General features: G+C 43.9%; 1 protein-coding gene across 18 annotated transcripts in view; it reads right to left on the bottom strand.

Annotated features, from left to right (window-relative positions):
• The window catches only part of HNRNPM (heterogeneous nuclear ribonucleoprotein M), a 39,788-nt gene that overhangs the window by 3,646 nt on the left and 17,375 nt on the right, over positions 1-18,767 (bottom strand). For 2 of the 18 annotated variants that reach the window (XM_012177978.5, XM_012177982.4), the window contains exons 1-10: positions 17,511-17,604; positions 16,253-16,444; positions 15,492-15,645; positions 14,291-14,340; positions 12,739-12,799; positions 10,465-10,566; positions 8,977-9,021; positions 8,439-8,516; positions 5,052-5,150; positions 1,771-1,824 (exon numbers count right to left, since the gene is read on the bottom strand). In XM_012177978.5, coding sequence (XP_012033368.2) covers positions 1,771-1,824; positions 5,052-5,150; positions 8,439-8,516; positions 8,977-9,021; positions 10,465-10,566; positions 12,739-12,799; positions 14,291-14,340; positions 15,492-15,645; positions 16,253-16,444; positions 17,511-17,588 — 913 coding nt within the window. In that variant the 5' untranslated portion in view covers positions 17,589-17,604. Of the gene's footprint in view, positions 1-1,770; positions 1,825-5,051; positions 5,151-8,438; positions 8,517-8,976; positions 9,022-10,464; positions 10,567-12,738; positions 12,800-14,290; positions 14,341-15,491; positions 15,646-16,252; positions 16,445-17,510; positions 17,605-17,689; positions 18,644-18,767 lie in introns of those variants that run through there. The other 16 variants (XM_060415527.1, XM_060415530.1, XM_060415526.1 and 13 more) reach the window with 13 other exon arrangements.

The following is an 18,767-nucleotide window of genomic DNA, read 5'->3' as shown; positions in this document are numbered from 1 at the left end:
ACTTCGGTGCCACAGCTAATTTCCACAGAAAAATTGGAAAGGGGAGAAACCCACCCGAGGACTTTTATCAACAATGTCCTTCACATCACTTTGAGGGTGCTGATACTTGGGACAAGCTTTGTGAGCAACAGATATCAATTCCTGAGAACTCTGCAGTCTCCCCACCACCAGACATTATAGGGGTGGGGGACAGAAGCCCCACCCTCAGCTGGTCACCCAACCAGCTTACATGGAGTATAAATAGTGACAATTAGGATTGCTCACAAGCTCTATCATCCCCCAACCTGTCCCTTACAATGCCCTGCTGGTAACCAGTTTGGCTGCATGTCCTTAGCACCTCCACAGCATAAAGAAGTTATTACACAGCCATGTGATCAGGAAGAGACAAAGAAAACCAAAATCAACACTAATACAGACCCCTACATATGAATGAACACAGCCAGCCACTTCCAATGAACCTCACTCTGTCTGTCAGGGAAGCCGTTACCCGACTGTGCCATGTGTAACTCTGCCAGCTTTGAAGGAAAAAGCTGATGGCACTGCAGAGAAGATTCTGGAAATGGCCTGGGATCAGTCCCTCACTGCCATGGTTCATGGTTCAGCTGGACACTGAACCATGGCAGGTCAGCAGGGCACAGGGACCCTGTGATACCTGCAGTGGGTCTGCTCCATCACCAAGGCACCACCCACCAAGTTTTTCCACATGGAAAGCCCAAGGGTTCTGCTCCTTCAAGTTTCACCACCACCACCACCACCACCATCGGCCTCTGAAAAATGAGCAGCTGAGCACTCAGCCTGCCATTACTGAATCAAGTAGCCAAGGCCAGGATGCAAATCAAGAAGAGGAAAGACTCTTTGATTCTCTAACTGACCAAGGCCATGACCTTGCACAAGTCATGCCACTTCTCGGTGACTCTTTCCTTCACTGAGTAACAACACACCAAGTGGCAAAATATAAACATAATTTTAAGTATATTAAACTTTCAGAGCCAAAATATCTCAGAAACTATAAAAATGTAACAAGTCTAGAGAGGGTGGAGAGCATACCCAAACGATTATCAAAAATGAGTGTGACACTCTAGATGCTAAGAGCAGCAGAGAACTAGGAAGAAACAGTACCCACATGGAATTCTAGAATCGGCCCACCACAGAGTAACTCCAGCAAGTGGAGTTAGCAAGGACATGCCAAGATGCTCAGAGCCATAAGAAAAAAAAAAAAAAAAACTAAAAATTTTCTGAAATAACTACATATAGTTTTAGGTACCCGTCAAAAAAGGTATACTAATGGAAGAATATATTTCAAAATATTTATAGCATTCATCACTGGGCAGTGAGATTTCAGATATTTAAATTCTTCATAATTATCTGAATTTGAGTACATGTATACAGTCCGTTTGTTATGATTAGGTGGTGTACATTTTTATAATCAGGTTAAGATATTTACTTTGAGCAATTTGCAATTTTACACCACTAGAAACAAGAAAGCTCCTAAATTACATGGACATTCTGACAATGGCTAAAGTGTACACATTAACTCACTCACTTTACAGACCAACCCTATGAGGTAGGTACCATGATAGCCCCATTTTACAGCATGAAAAACAGAAGTTCAGTAACTTGCCAAGTGTCACACAGCTAAGAGAAGGCAGAGCTGGTTCCCCACCCCAGGCAGTCTATTTTTGAGCCCATGCTTTCAGCACTACACTCTACTACCCCCAGTAACACAAGCCTATTCTAAACATCAAAACATCAAAACTAAGCGTTTCCTACCTCCTCCCTGCTTTGCAATGATCTCTCCTCTCTTCAGGGCATTACTTAGGATTTCTAAGGAAATCAGGAAGAAAAAAAAATTAGCCAAATTCCTCTATGGAAATAGAAATTTATCACAGATTCCAGAGCAGGACTACTACTATTTAAAAAAGGAAAGGGGGAGGGGTTGAGAAACACACACACAGACAAGGTCATTTCACTGGGAAGCTGCAAGAGTCCTGACGATGGGTCCGATGGCAGGGCCCATGGAGCTCCAGGCCCAGGCCCGCTTGGGAGGGCCTCTGGAAAGGCACCCGTGAGCTGAACTCGGTAAGTCACAGCAGGAACAGGGGGCGGCCAGCAGCTCAGTTTTCTAAAGCCGGTCCAGAGCGCACTCACCTGCCCATTTCCAGTCAACCCCTCACAGGTACCCTTCAACCAACTGCTGTAGCTACACTGAGAGCCCAAACCATAAAAACCAGCAGTAACCGTGTGCAGTGCTCGAAGTTCGTCCCAGTCCACAAGCCAGGCCAGGCAAGGCGGCAGCCAAGTGAGCCCACCAGCCCTGCCTGGAGGGGGCTACATGTGATGGCGACCAAGTGACGGGCGCCACCGCAGGCCAACAAACCCCAATATGCTCAGCAGTCCAAAACAGCAATACTGCTGCTTGCTTGCTGGCGGTTCAGAAAAACCTATTTTAAGCTAGTGTTACCATTTCAGTTTCTTCTGGGTCTTTCATTATGTACGAGAGACCTGTCCCCACCCTCTCGCTGGTCTTGAAGAGTGCTAAGCAACATGGACAACAGCTCATACTGTGACCATGACCAGGAGGAGACTGAACCCTCGCCCTGCAGCTGTTTCGAGTGTTACCTGCTAAAGGAAGGGGGTGGGCAGGTACACCAAGAAACAGACCTCCCACCTGCGAGCAAGACTGGGGCTTACTCTTGCCTGACGCCGAGGAGCCTGCTCTGCATGCCCAGGCCTGTGGTTTAGTTCCTGTAATAGCACATGGATCAAACCATTCCCTGCAAAAGACTTCGCAATCGGCCCACTACTGATCTGAAGAGAAAGACCCAATTATTTTCACAAAGGGCATTCACAGGCCTCTCTGCTCTCTCAATTTTAATCTGTTCTTCCTATCCAAGGTAGACCAACACCTCCAAGCCTCTACAACTGACTCTAGCAGCCCTCTCTGTGGGCATGGACCCTTCTACCATGCTGAAACCCAGCACTCCAGCGTACCCTGCAGTTCCTGCATCATCTTCCTGCACCCCCACCACCTCTACCAGTCAACTAGAGTGGTGCTTTTACAAATCCTAACAGAGAAAACAAGAGTCTTTGTGTGGTGCTCAGATGGTTGCCAAGAGCCCAGGAGCCAGCATCTCCACGGCTCCCTCAATTAGGTCACTTCTCCGAGTCGACCTTTGGCGCTGCCCTGAGCCACTCTCAGCATTACTCCTAGGTGACAGCACACCCTTCAAGGTCAAGGATCCATCTACGTCCCTGCAGTACCAAGTACAGCTGTCTGCACAGAGAGGCAGAGATCTACTGCCTTGACAGGAAGGAAGGGACACCGAACGGCACTAAAATGACCCGTCAAGTAAGCCACACAGAAACAAAAGGCCAGGAACTGAATCTGAAAAACAACCCAGGCAACTCCCCTGAAAACCTGACTTCAAACTTTGATTTGTTACAAAGACCGTTCTGCTAACTTGGGTCTGATCCTAAGAAGCAAGAGAAGAGAAGCTCTTTACGGCTGCCACGGCCACTGTGGAAAGCCTCAGGACAAACAGGACGCTGGTCTCAATCAGGGAGAAGGCCCAGAGGAGCAGGGGAGACCCAGGCCAGCAGTGGCCGCTCTGCATTCAGGTCTGGAGAGGACAAGTTTCCTGGCACCACACAAGACAACCTCAGCAGGCCACCTCATTCCTGGGCCACCATAGGACCTGGGGCAAAGCTGACAGCCTCATCAGAGCTGAGAGGTACCCAGAGCAGCAAAGGATCAAGGCTCAACAGGAGGGAAAAGTGCCTGAGGGAGCAAAGTCATGTGCCATTTTGCTCTCATCTACAAATTAGTATTTGCAGTCACACGACAATAACTTAGTTAATATCCCACCATTCCAAGACACAAAAACAGAGACAGTTATGGCAACAAGAAACTTGTAACTGATCACATGCCCCCAAATTCTAAAGCTCTGGGACAATCTAGAATAAAGCAACAGTCATAACAAGCAAGCCAGGAAAAAGTCTTGACTACCAGTCAATGTCGATGTTAAGAAAAGTCACTCAACTTTCCTAACCACGGTCAGGGGGATAAATGAACCGGCTACTCTGAAAGAAACAGTTTTTAATAATTCCTGATTTTCATGACATAAACACAGAAGACTGGGTTCCTGGAGATAAGCTGCAGAATGTTGAACCCTGTCTCACTGATGACAAATTTTCTAGGGCCTTCATAAGTTCTAAGAATACAGCTCAGTTCACACAAACTAGACATCAAGAGCTTACAATTCTCACACCTAGCCCCAAGTGTCCCACACAAAGACAGAGGCTGAGCACTCTGAGGCTAGCACCTAGCAGCTGCCTATCTGCTCAGGATGATGTGCCAGTGAAGATGGGGGAAGGGGGCATGTGCGTGGGGGGAAGAGTTATCCACGCTCTAAATCTCCTTTGAGAGAAACAAACTCTAGAGCCCATGAATAGCCAATCTCCTTGTTCCACACTAATTAACAGAGGAGAATTAGGCTGACAAATTCTCAGAAACATCTAAACTCCAAACAGGGGAAGCCAACTATGGAAAAGTAAAGAATATACTGCTCTGCAAACTAACCAAAACTACATTTAGATGGACCCAATACTCAAAGCCTTCCAACATTAGGAAACTTCCCAGGTTCAACAAGAGCTCTTTCACATGCAAGAGCAAGCACACCCTCATTCAACTGGAACCCTACAGGCCACTGGACTAAGGAGACTCACACCCCCGCTGAGCCTTGACAATCCTCCCCATGACTAGAGAGCCACAACCTCACATAAACGCAGCAGTCTTGACTCTGCAGCCAGAAAATACCTTATATCAATGTGGAAAAAGCAGCCATTTGAAAAGACTAAAGAATGATAGTGCTGCTGCTGCTATCAATAGAAAATTCAAGGACCAAAAGTTTGTATCAGGTCTAGAAAACATACAATTTTTTAAAAGCCTTCAGAAAAATTGCTGACTTGCCTAAGAACCTCCCAACATCAGGGTGAGCCTGCACCCCTGGGGGGTTGACCCTGCCCACATGAGGTCCATGGGGCCTTCTTACCCACTCCTCTGCCAAGGGGCTCCCCAAAGCTTCGAGACATTCCCATCTGCTTTCTGGCAAAGTCTCTCTCAAATCCTCCACCCATGCCACGCTCCATCTCTGTGGAAAAAAACATCACTCTTGGCCTTTCCAGGAATGCCATTATGTTTTAGACATTAAACCCAAATACTATAGATACACAACAACTACCAGCAAGTCAGCACGTTTAGTTTTCTACAGAAAACCAGTACTCATCCTCTATTCCTTAAAAAAGCAAGTCACCACAAATGAATCCCTGAAAATACCCTACCTTCAGTCCACTGAGAAGGACTAACTTCTGCTTACATCACAATCACACGGAGGGTGCACTGAGCACCCGCTCCTGCGGTAGCTGGCGTGGCAAGGCTGCAGGAGAGCCTGCCCAGGTTACAGACAGCAGCAGCAGCTAGCCGCTCTGGGGCGCACCCCCATGCCTGCCTGGCCCAGGGCCTTTACATGTGCTATGATTCCATGGACTCCTCACAACCAGCCTGCACACCTGCATCAGCCTCCACCACTACTGGCCCCAAAGTGAGGCTCAGTGACTGAGAAACTCGACTGATGTCACATGCTCCATAAGGAGGGAGGCAAAGGCTGGAACCTAAATCCAACGCACAAGTCCACGGTCCAGTCACCAGCACAAGAACAGAAAGACAGCTGTGGACAGACAACACAATTGCTCTTCTGATAACTGGAGCAGTTTGATCTATATAATGGGGTTTGGGAACTTCATTCTTCTACACTGACTGCAGGAATACTTATTATTTTTTCACAACATCTTTTAGAAACAAAGGTCTTAGCTCCTGTGCAGGAAAAACCCTGCCACAGCTGTCACCTGTTTGAGAAACCCTTTCAGGAGTTCTGTCACTCGCTATTTCTTCCCTTGTATATTCCTCTAAAGCAAGACAGAGTGTACATCACACTGTCTCCTTTCCATTTTGAAAGGTCCTTGGAAAATCTGGTTTATTAATTTGCTCCTGAGAAACATGAGGTGTACAGGTGCTATATAATGGACGCTTTTTATTGCACAATTATCAAAAATGCAGCTGAACCCCTACACTTTCAATGAAGCAAATGAATGCATTACATATTTATAAACATGGAAGCAGATCAGCATCATGAATTAATAAGATACAGCAGTGGACTTCAGTCACAATTTGAATCCACCCCACTGAGGGTCACAGGTTGGTGGCTTGCTATCTGCTGGAAATACATCTAACTCAGGCAAGCCTGTGTAATGGTAGGCAGAACAGAAATCCCAGAGTGGTAACAGATGGGAGCTCTGCCGTGCACCTTTAATCCTTATCATAAGCCCATGAAGAAGGCAACATCCCACAACAAACAAGTCATATGCAGGCATTAACGTGTTGGCAAAGGCCTCAGAACTTATCTTCCCAACTGTCAACAAACTGCAGAGCACAGGGAGCACTACACAAACTCCAAGGTACTCTCCCCAACACAAAAGGAGAGCAAGAGTCAAGAGAAAGAAGTTTCACTGTCAAATACTGCATCAAACCAACCTCTGCTTGATATGTGACAATCTTCCCATTTAAAAATGTTGGTATGTACCCTAAGATTTGCCCTTCACTGGCTGGTTGGCTGGCCCTGAGAATCTCATCTCTAACAGTCTCATGTTGTCAGCACCCGTGACTATAATGGGATGGCGTCATGATCATCAACTAAACAGGAAGAGTTAAACCTGACACATCTTCATCAACTTCTCCAGTGACTGAAACCTTCCTTGGGCCCAGCACCCAAGGGCTCTGAAGCCAATTCAACCCAAATCTCACAACAGCTCCAATGCAGGAAACCTCCAACTCTCTGCTGCAGAGGATGGAGGAAGAGGACTCCGAGTCTGGACCTGGGAACATCCAAGAACACAAGAGCAACAACACATCCTCCACTGTGGCTCTTCAAGACACTCAGCACTTGGCACCTTGAATCACCAGGCTCACAAGCCTAACTGCTGAACTCCACCAGCCAGGTTTCCCAAGATTTAGTCCCCATGGCTCAGCATAGGCCCACCCTCATTTCCATCAACTTGTCAATCATATCACTCCACTCCTCAGACCAACAACCCAAATCTCCCTTTTAATGGTTCATCTGCTCTGAGCAAATACTTCATCAAGCCAGACTTCTCCAATTCTTACTTTTTATTAGAAATCCCATGCACACATGAGCTAAAGACAAGCCTGAAAGTACACTGGAAACACAAACCTCTGTTCCTTCATTTCCTATTATTCTTCCTAAATCTTTTTATCATCTAGAACAAAGTACTCCATGAAGAAGAAGGGCAGCTTATTCAACAGGAATCTGTCTTTCCAGTTTGAGAGTTACTATCTATCCTAGTATGGTTCTCACTTGCTCTATACAGTCTTCACAAGGTATGTTACACAGACCAGCAAAGAAACATTTAAACCCAAATGCTTACATATATAATAACTCAGTTACTTTGTTGTATAGCAGAAATTAACAAAACATTGTAAATCAACTATACTTCAATTTTAAACGTTTAAAAAAAACGACAAAAAACCTCAAGCCCCAAATTCGTAATAACTTCTAATTCCACAAAAGTTTGTAAAACAGCAGCATTCCCACAGGTGTGGGTCACAGAGGATTTCAGAAAGACAGACTCTCAAAAGCAGCAAGATCTTCATGGCACTCTATAGCCCTATTTGGGGGAGGGATAGGGTGGGAGGGAGTAGTGTCTATGTTGGAGACAATTCTAAAAGGCAGGATCTCAGATTAAGAGCCAAGCTCTGGTGTCAGACAGCCTGGGTCCACATTCCGTCATTACTAGCCATGTGACCTTAGGCAAGTCACTCTGGGCCTCAATTTCCAATGAAATGGGGATAACAGTACCTACACATCATATGGTTCTTGCAAGGACTAAATGAAATAACAGTGTTATCATTATACTTGACATAACTATGTCTCAGATGGGAGGCCTGTAAGATTTAAACAGTAGTACACCAAATTTCACATGATATAAATACAAAATTAAACAAATGCTGCATCCACTCCCAATTTGCAGACATCAGAGCAGATGATCAAGCCTCACCCAGTCCAGCACTCCAGGGAAGACAAGTGCTGGAGGCCACAGGAATGCTTTAAAGTTTTTAAAGTTTTATTGGACAATTACTGGGAAGATCTGAAACAGAAAACCTCAAGAGTTTAGTAACTGAGAAAATGAACACTTGCCTACCACTAAATCTAGCTTCTGGAACACAAATTATTTAAGGCAACTCAAAGTTATCAGATTCAGCACAAAAGTGGGAGGGTGAAGTCACTTATCAAAAATCAGTCTGCTGCCTAAAGGTCACCTAGAGCCAACAGCCAGCAGAGGGTAGATAGGTACACAGATCTTACCATTTATTCTGCCCATGTTCATCCCAGATCCAAATCGACCCATGTTTTCCATACCACCACCAAAGGGTCCTTCCATGCCTGAAAGAGACATATTTGCATTTTAGCAGCAGCCTAACAAGACTCAAAAGTGAACAGGAATAGAAAATGTTTCCACAAGGTTACCTAGGGCATGTGCTGCCAGAAACTTACCAAGTCTCAAGGGCTTTTGGAGAAAAAAGGCTAGAGCCCTTACTTAAAAATCACTATCTTCAAAAGGCTGATCTGATCCAATCCAGTCAATGAACAGACAAGCAAAGAGAGACCCAGAGAGATGGAGTGACTTGCCCAAGGTCACAGAGCTAGTCAGTGAAAAAGCCAGAACCAAAAGCCAAGTGGCCCAATAGAAAGATCAATGGGTAAAAGTAATCTCTAGACTTAAACTGTTTGGAAACCCAAGTGAAAATTTCATGCAGGGCTTAAGAGAAAAGGAAAAGGGAAGAAAAGAGGGGAAACCATACCTAAAAGTAGTTAAATTCATATTTCATTTGAGTTGTCTTACCTCCCATTTTATTTATTCCAAATCCTATGCCTTCCATTCCCATTCCTTAAAAAGAAAAAGTCAATGCAAACTAAAATTATGTCAAAGCCGTAATGTTTGAACTTAAAAAGCACAAGAAATTCCAAACATCAAAAAATATCCCTGACTCCAAATATATTTTACTTGTCAAGGGGGGGGGGGGGGGAAATGGGGTAGGGGCTCTTCTATTTCAACTGACAAACTAGTACATTCCAAGGAAGCAACTTATGCCTTTAACTACATAATCATCATGTGACTCAAAATCTGATAGTGTTCACAGAGTTTCAATAAATGACCAAGTTAGACATGAAATGTTAAGTATTAGGAAGAGACTAGGGCACGTTCACTTTTTAGAAGCTTACTTCAGGGAACAGAAGTAGATTCAAAAATCTCCTTTAAAGGTAAAATTCTCTAAAAAAAGAGCAGTTCCTAAAAACACTGAGGCTTCCCTCTCCTCAACCCTAGACTTTCCTCTGAGGTGTCAGGTCAGGGGATGTGGTGTTCAGATCAGTAAAGGCACCTTAAACTCTTTCATCAGCCCCAGAGCCTAATCTGGGAGGGAGACAAAGGAAAAGCAGAACTGACCGTAGTAGGGTTAAGGGTATCCATCTTGCAATTCAAAGAACTGCAAGCAAAACCTAAGTCTGAGGCCATAAAAACGCAGTATATTTAAATTATATATGAATGCCTCACTGCACGAAAACACCAAAAAGTGAAGTTCAAAGTTCATTCTACATGTCAAAGCTTTATTCGTTAGCTATTGCTTTTCTTCTTAAACAGGCCTAGGAGAGCTATGTAGTCATGCGACGAGGCCCTCCGTATCTTTCTGCATCTGACAATGCCCCTGCCTCAAGAAGCCCTGTAAACACCAGGTGACAGCCCACAGGCCTCTGGGTGATAGACGGTGGCAGTGAGGTGGTCCCAAGATCAGGAATTTCTGTCACTAACTGATAGTGTGACCTTGAGCAAGACCATCTCTCTGGCTTGCCTCCTCTTATCCAAAGGCTTAACTGAGTATCTCAGCTCAGAAGTACTTGTGAGGATAAAATGCAAAGCACAAAAGCTTTAGAAAGAAGTAGTCACTTGGTAAAAATCCAAAATACTGCCTTAATCAAAACATTAGTTAGTCGCTCAGTCGTGTCTGACTTCTTGTGACCCTCCAGGCTCCTCTGTCCATGAAATTCTTTAGGCAAGAATACTGGAGTGGGTTGCCACTTTCTTCTCCAGGAATCTTCCCGACCCAGGGATCGAACCCATGTCTCCTGCACTGCAGGCGGATTCTTTACCATCAGAGTCACCAGGGAAGCCCAATTAAAATGAATCACAAATAAATAAGGAAGGAATTAATTTTGTCCCAATATGAGCCTCATTCCACTTGAACTACTCAATGTCCAATCATCCCAAAAATTATTATTAAGATAACTAACTTCCCCAGAAATCCCCAGTCAAGAGGCACACTGTACTTCTCACCTGCAGGTCCCAGGTTGCCCATTCCAATGCCTTTATTCAAATGGTTGGCATCAATAGGCTGCCCTCCTGGTCCTAACCCCATGCCAATACCACCAAGTCCATCTGAAAGGAAATGAGAAAGTCAGAGTATTGATTCTACTTCCATAGGAAGCCCTGACCCTAAAAGTTAAAAAGACCCTTTGTTTACTGTGTAGTAGCTGTCACACTTGCCCCACCACCCATCTGCTCCACCAAGTCCAGGGCCTAATCCATGATGCAACATTGACGCATTTGGGAGCTCTCCCTTTAAAGGCATAAGCTCTCCTAGAACAACAGGGACTGAATGTGTGATCTATATAAAACGAGCGCAACTAAAAATCAGTTCACATGAAAACTACAGAGAAGATCTGTGAACAACAACCCACACAGTGACAAGTTGTGAGCCCCTACTTGTTTCCCTGAATAGTGTAATGAGAAATGTTTAATCAGAAAAGGCAACTGGAGACCTCACAAAGCAAGCAGCACAAATACGCTCAACCCTCATCTCTCAACCTGGTGACCCAAAGGACTTTTCTCCGGAAAAACAATGTGATAAATCAGCCAATTAACACACTGGACTTGGGCTATTCTCTGACTCTGCTGCAGATGGTTTGAGTAATGAAGCTAGTGTATCCAAGGAACCCGAAAGCTTCCTAAGCCAAGAATCGTACCCTACCCACAGAATACAGGCTGATCTCAAAACAGCCAACAAGGCCTGAGAGTATACTTGCAATGCTCTGGGTGATCATGGTTGGAGGCTAAGACCAGGTGAGATTTTTAAAAATAGGAACAAAGTCCACTTAAAAAAAAAACACTGACAAAACAAAACAAAAAACAACAGTTCTCCAATTTTTAATCTGATAAAAACCATGTTCTGAAACTGCACGTAAACAGCAGCAAGAGCTCACCAAGGTTACTTACTCCCCAAAGCACTGAAGTCAACCCTGAGATTTTCTGGGGAAACCAAAAGCCACAGATAATGGGCTCCCTGGAGCCCAGGGTGCCAGTCTGGCTGCCAAGCAGCCCTCACCCCCTGATCTAGGCACAAAATCAACAAGAGCCAGCACCCTGTTCCTGGTAATTACCATAAGAGACCACACAGATTATGACAAGGAAATGGGGTCCATCTCTAAATGCTAACTTTCAACAGATAACCCATCTTATATTCGTGAAACATGGACTTCCCCTCAAAAATCTGTCTCTACTATGCTTCTGCAAACAAGAATTAGTAAGCTAGTCTAGGTTCCCATTCAATTCAACCTCTGATGGCTAAGCGTTAGGCATAAGCCACTGCTCTAGACAGGAGGCGGCCCTGGCCGGCCCTTCAGACACCTCGACCCCACAGCCTCACGTGAGGAAAAGTCCTCTCTCAAGAGACACCAACTAGTCTTGCCCTCTCCCTACCCTCAGTCTGCCTTCCACAGGTCAGCCCTGCATGCCCTGCTGACACACGGCCCCTCATGCTACCACAGTCCCTCCCCTCCACTGCTCCCGTGCTCAGGCTCCCTGCCCTTCTGTGGGCCTGCCCGGGAAGACTTCACTATTACCCGCTCTTCCTACCTATGCCTTCCCTGCCCCAGGATGGACTTTCACCTGGATGTCACAAATGACCCTATATAAAAATTCTGACTGTTATACTTCACACACCATAAACTTCACCCTTTCTCCAGGCCCTGGCAATCACAATCCACCTGTCTTATGAACTCGCCTGTTCTAGACATTTCCAATAGACAGAATCAAAGTTCATCCATACTGTAGCACGTTACCAGTACTTCTTTTTTACGGCTAACAGTCCACTGTCTAGATTTACCATGTTTTATTCACCCATTCATCAGCTGAAACCATGCAGCCATGAACATCTGTGTACAGGTTTCTGTGTGGGTATCAGGTTTCAGCTCTCTTGTAGTGTATACCTAAGAGTGGGACTGCTGGGCCATATGGTAATAACCAATCTCTTCTGAACCCAAGTGCAAGCTGGCTTTCATTTTTTTGCAGTTTGTTTTTTCCCAGCTACACCTTCTGTGTCCTGGGCAGCCTGCCTCACCGCAATGTAATCCTAACAACCCTTCCTACGTTGTCTCTCTGCTCATTTTTCACCCCAAAAAAATTTATAAGGAAAATAATCTTTTTGAATCTTTTGCTCAAGAACAGTCTAGATAACTGAAGACTGACATCCCAACTTCAAAGGTAATTGTAATTTTCTGGTTATAAAACATTAAATTCAAAATTGTAGCCATAAATAATTGAGACACTTACGGGGAAGTTGCTGTGGACGCTCAGGAGGGAAAAAATCTCCCTTTGGTAAGGCCCTCTCATCCTGAAAGAGAAAGTGAATAAATCTCAGTATTCCCTGCAGCACTGCCAGCAACAGCAAAAGCTGGAAGCAACTCCTATCAACAGAGGACAGATCAGAGACATGAGGATACACCCATGGCACAGAAGAACATGCCAAATATACATAAAAGAATATGGGGGAAAAAAAAAAAGAATATGGGAGAGTTGCGACCTTTCATGTAAAGGGGGAAAGATAAAAAATAAACATTCACATCACTGAGGGGGAAGAATGGGACCTGGACACAAAGTAAGAGAAAGACTCTCACACTCAAACTTTTCATGTGTTCTGACTTTTGAATCATGTGAAAGTGAAAGTCGCCCAGTTGTGACCAACTCTTGGTGACCCCATGGACTGTCCATGGAATTCTCTAGGCCAGAATATTGGAGTGGGTAGCCTTTCCCTTCTCCAGGGGATCTTCCCAAGCCAGGGATGCAACCCAGGTCTCCCACATTGCAAGCGGATTCTTTACCAGCTGAGCCACAAGGGAAGCCCAAGAACACTGGAGTGGGTAGTCTATCCCCTCTCCAGTAGATCTTCCCAACCCAGGAATTGAACCAGGGTCTCCTGCATTGCAGGTGGATTCTTTACCAACTGAGCTATCAGGTGAATCATATGAAGCAATTATCTATTCAAAAAGCTAAACTGAACGCTCAAAAGGAACAAAACAAATCCTTAATAGTTTCTTCTATTTTCTTCCTGATCTTCAGTCCTAACTAGATGACCCTCAGCACATTCCAGTCATGCCTGTATTAATCATTAATACTGTTATCTTTGGCATCTTTGGCACAGCCACAGCTGTTTATACTAAAATGCTCCAAAAGAACTTTAAAGGCTTTCTGAATCAGACTTCATTATGTTTACAACAGATAGGATGCTAAGCAAACATACTTCCAATACTCTGAAAATTGGAAACCTATGTATATAACCATTCTCTGAAACCAACCACTTGCTCAAGCAGGATACTCAAGTGACTACTGATCATGCAAAGGAAAAAATATCTGAAGAGTTGTATGAGCAGAAAGTTATTTGTTATTTGTCATAAATTTGCTCAACATACTGCAGACTTTGACTCAGACTGATCCATAAATAGAGCACAATGGCTATGTGCATGTACACTCTTAAATAGTCCCATGTTTTTGCTAACCTTATTCGAGTATATTAAAGAGAAAGAGATCCTTGGAATTCCCTGGTAGTCCAACAGTTAAGAATCCATCTGCCAATGCAGGGGACACGGATTCAATCCCTGGTCCAGGAAGAACATATGCCACGGAGCAACTCAGCCCATGAACCACAACTACTGAAGTCCATGTGCCCTAGAGCCTGTGCTACACAATAAGAGAAGCCACTGCAATGAGAAGGCCTGTGCACCGCAGCCAGAGAGTAGCCCTCACTCCCAGCAACTAGAGAAAGTCAGTGTGCAGCAACAAAGATCCAGCACAGCCAATAAATAAATAAAAGACCCTATTAACTTACCATTTTCACGTGCATTGGTCTGTCAAACAGCAGCTGGCCATTGAACATAGCTGATATTACAATTAAGGCTATTTCTTGCAATTCTAAAAACATGCATAGCAGCAAAGAAATACCCAAAAGAAAAATACTCCAACTGCGGCCACCAGTCCTTCTAGGTAGTGAATTTATGAGTAATTTTGATTCCTGCTTATACTTTCAAGTATTTGCTCCTACAGTAAGCATAAAAGCAACAATAAACAAGGCTCAAGGGGGATAAAACGAAACCTCTGCTTACTCCTTAGGTGTGGATCTTCAGTCATAAAACCTTATACTTCTCACTAAACCATTCTCCTCTTAAAAAGCACTCACATTAGGGACTCCCTTCATGGTCCAATGGTTCAACTTCATGCTTCCAATGCAAAGGAAGCAGATTCGATCCCTGCTTGGCAAACTAAGATTCCATGTACTACATGAACTCCCCCTTCCCCCGCCACCGCCCCGCAAAAAGAAAAGAACAACGCTGACATCAGTTTTCCTAGTGTGTCCAATACGCCCGGTGTTCTAGCATGTTTTGAAGTACCATATTTTCTGGGTAATATACTCAGTGACAGTCTTACCAGAGTTTAAGATCAGTGTTCATGTGTGGTATTCTCTCTGTGGTCACTCTAGAGTGAGCAGCCTAGAGTCAGAGAGGTGCTTCTTCCAGAATGTCAATCCACTGGAGAAGACAGGCCCTGTAAGGGTTTACCTCTCCCTTCAAATCAGACCTTCTAAAAAGAAAACCCTGGAGAAGACTACTCACTGACATGTGCCCATTTTCGAACCATCGCTTCTATCTACACAGTATTGGACTCCTGTCGTAATATCCACAGTAATGTATTCTCTCTAGTCACGTGTGCATACACACTCACTTGTGTCTAACTCTTTGCGACGCCAAGGACTGTAGCCCATCAGGCTCCCCTGTCCATGGGATTTTCCAGGCAAGAATACTGGAGTGGGTTGCTATTGCCTCCTCCAGGGGGTCTTCCTGACCCAAGAATCATACCCATATCTCTTGCATCTCCTGCACTGGCAGGTGATCCACTAGCACCACCTGAGGATCCTCCAGTAACACAGGAAATGCTAATACACAACATTACCACTTCCCCACACAAACCTGCATTACTAATACAACACTTAAGCCAAACTAAATTCACTAGGTCGAATTCCAAAAGAAGGATACATATAGCTTGCACGGCTTCAATGGACTGTTCAAAAGTAACAGTGCCTATTCCACGACTTTTTCCATCTTTATCCTCAAGAATGTCTGCTCGGACCACCACACCAGCCATACTAAAAACTTCCTTCAGTTTCTTCCAGCCAACTTTATAATCCAGCTAATCAAGAGAAGAGAGAGGAAAATCTCACTGTAAACATTTTTACTACACTTGTGACATGCTTTGGGTAGAAAACAAGCATTAGAAAATGTTACAAAAATAATGTCATAAGCCTTTTAACTACTATTTACTGAATAGTAAAGTCTTTTCTCTGAAGCAACGATTTAAGTCACTTCATTCCTTTCAAATTAATGCTTATTTTGTGAATACTAAAAAACTTCGCTCCCCATTTAAGGTTTACCATCATCCTCCCCAATCCACTTTTATTCTTTAAAAAAAAAAAAAAAATTTCCCTTTGCAAATGAGGTTTATTACCATACACCCAGACATAACAAGAAGGGAACATCAATATACAACCTCTGTTCATATTCTTTACCCCGCACGTACTCTTACAAACACCAGCAAAACTCAGTAAACATGCCCCAACAGGACCATGAGTCAAGCCTGTGTGACTTTATGACTACTGTGGTCATTAGGGGACAAAGCCCATAACCCTCCTTTAGCTTTTTTCCCCCCTTCAAATGTCAGAGCTACTGTTTTAACTCATTGACAAGACCATCTAAAGTAGTAAGTTAAACTCTATGAAACAATGTGTCCATTTACTTACATTTGCTACAAATACTGTGCTTCCGAGTCTTCCAGCCTGTAATGCATGGATAATCTCATTTGGGATGTTAGGATTATTTAGGATACTGGGTGGGATATTAATCATTCCTGGGCCACCTGGTCCCATACCCATCCCACCAGTCGTAGCCATCACCTTTTGCATTGCTCTCCTGGCATGTTCACCATCAGGATCCTAAAACAAGCACAAAAGGGTTACATTTAACTGACCTAGTGACAATTAAAACCATGCTCCCACAGTTAAGTGATGTTCCTCAAATTTCAGAGATTGAGAGGCTGTTTAGAAACCATTTCTCAACATCTGTAACAAGAAATTCAAATGAACTAAAACCAAACTGCCAGGCCAGGAACAATTCCAGCCAAAAGAATGAGGAAGAAAGGAAGGGTATAGAATTTAGCTCTCAATTTGAACTAAGAAAAAAACAAAAGGTAAAGGGGCGGATGAAATGATTAGCTAGAACTTCCAGGTTGAAATAAGATCTTCAAGGGCTTGGTATAATTGAATTCTCACTAATTCAATGGGGTTTTATAATTTGTGCAAACCCCATTGGTGATTTCCCAAAATTTTGAAAACACAGCTCTAAATCACGAAGGCTGCTTCATCCTTCCAGAATTCAACTCGTGTAATGTGTGGAAAGGCTTGTGAATCTCTGGGGTTGATTCTTAAACTCTGCCGTTTTGTGTGCCACCTGCACATGAGAGAGCACTCAAGTCCTACCACACTTCCTCTCTGGGCGCTGTGCACTTACTGACCTTCCTTCGAGAGCAGGAGGTAAACATAAGTCAAGGAAGGACTGAATTAACCAAAAACCTCCCACTTTCGTTCAGGGACAGAAGACACCTGATCTGGATTAGCTACAAAAAAGGACTCAAACTCATTTAACAAAAAAAAGATGAGGATTCAGACTGAGTAAAATTGCAGACGTAGAATACCTTAAAAACAAACACACACACAGTAGAAAACCACGGGCTCAGTGTGAGTGGCCAAACCAAGGCAGGCTGGCCTAAGACAAACCACAGGTGTCAGAAGGCAGCAGGCAGTGGCTCAAGATGTGTTCAGCCACTATCCCAAAGTTCTTACGGGAAAGACTGCTGAAGCCTGCGACTGACCCTCCTCTTTAACAACAACAGGACGTTCTGCTCCGTAAAATGTCACCAGGGACTATGTCTGTCTTTTCCTATCTCCAAACAGGGACAACTTGACAACTAAAGGCGGTATCCACAGTGTTTCATGAGCTTACTTCTTTGACTTTCAGTGGTCTTCCACTCAGACTATGCTTGTTTAGAACTTCCGCAGCTTTTTTCATGCTCTCTTCCATCTTGAATTCAACAACACTATGAAGAGTCAAAAGGAAATGAGTGAAACCAGTCCTACAGCTGAGAAGCTTCAAATGCCAATAAGTAATGAGACAATACTTACGCACATCCCTTTGGAAGAAGCCACAGACCAGTCAGAAGAGCAAGGGAGGAAAAAAGAAAAAAAAGTAAATTTCAGTGACAGTTATAAATTAAAAGTAAGATTTTTGTAACAGTTTTTAAATTAACCCTTCTAAGGGGAAGCTGACAGAGTGTCTTGCCTGGCCTTCCTCATTAAGAGCTCCGCTCCTAGTGTCTCCTCTCTTCACATTACCAGCTTCTGCACTAGTGCTGCTGAAGTTATAATGAGCAGACCTAAATTCAGGTTCTCCAAGAAATCACACAAACTTTAGATCTGCTTCCCTCGGTACTCAATCAATTCCTTGTCATACTCCTCCTTAAATCCATCCCTTCCATAAATTAAGCTCATCCTTTTGATTATTCTAAGCCATTCTATTGCACGACAGAAAATAGTTAATTTTCTCTTTAAACGAGGCCAATTTTAAACGTTCACGTTTTAGTATTTGTTTTACAAATTTACTGGCACAAAGGCAACTTTTCAGAATCTTTGGTTCACACAACTTTCAAATTCAGCAAACAACCAAAAGGAACATTTTCTAGACAAGAACACACGTTTTACATTAATATACCACCGCTAAAATTCCATGCATAATTCACACACAGCCAATTCCTCTGTTAACAAAGAGACAATGCTGCTCTTGGTCCCCAGTTATCCAAATTGGGCATCCAAAAAGAATACCAAGAAGCTCGTTGGCCAGCCATTTGGAAAAGCGGGACTCCAGTTGGCAAATCCCCTCCCACCCCACTCGGATGTTTGGCAAACCAAACATAGCTACTGTAACATGAGCACTCACTGCCTTCCTGATTTCATTCGATTCCACGCCACCATACAGTTACATTTTTCATGTAGTAAATCCACAGAAGAAATTCTCTCAGACACTTACCCTTGACTTTCCTTCAGCGTCCATTAAGAGCTCCACGTATGTTACCTCACCAACTACAAATCAGTTTCCAGACGACACATAAACCAAGGGAGAAAAGCCAAGAAAACAATGGGAATTTAGAACAATCATCAGCAACCTTGTATGGAGCCTCTGCCTTATAAGAAAGCCCAGAAACAC

The sequence above is a fragment of the Ovis aries genome, chromosome 5 (genome assembly GCF_016772045.2).
Source record: "Ovis aries strain OAR_USU_Benz2616 breed Rambouillet chromosome 5, ARS-UI_Ramb_v3.0, whole genome shotgun sequence".
Taxonomy (NCBI): Eukaryota; Metazoa; Chordata; class Mammalia; order Artiodactyla; family Bovidae; genus Ovis; species Ovis aries.
The sequence above is the reverse complement of the archived record's forward strand: the minus strand, read 5'-3'. Positions and strand labels throughout refer to the sequence as shown.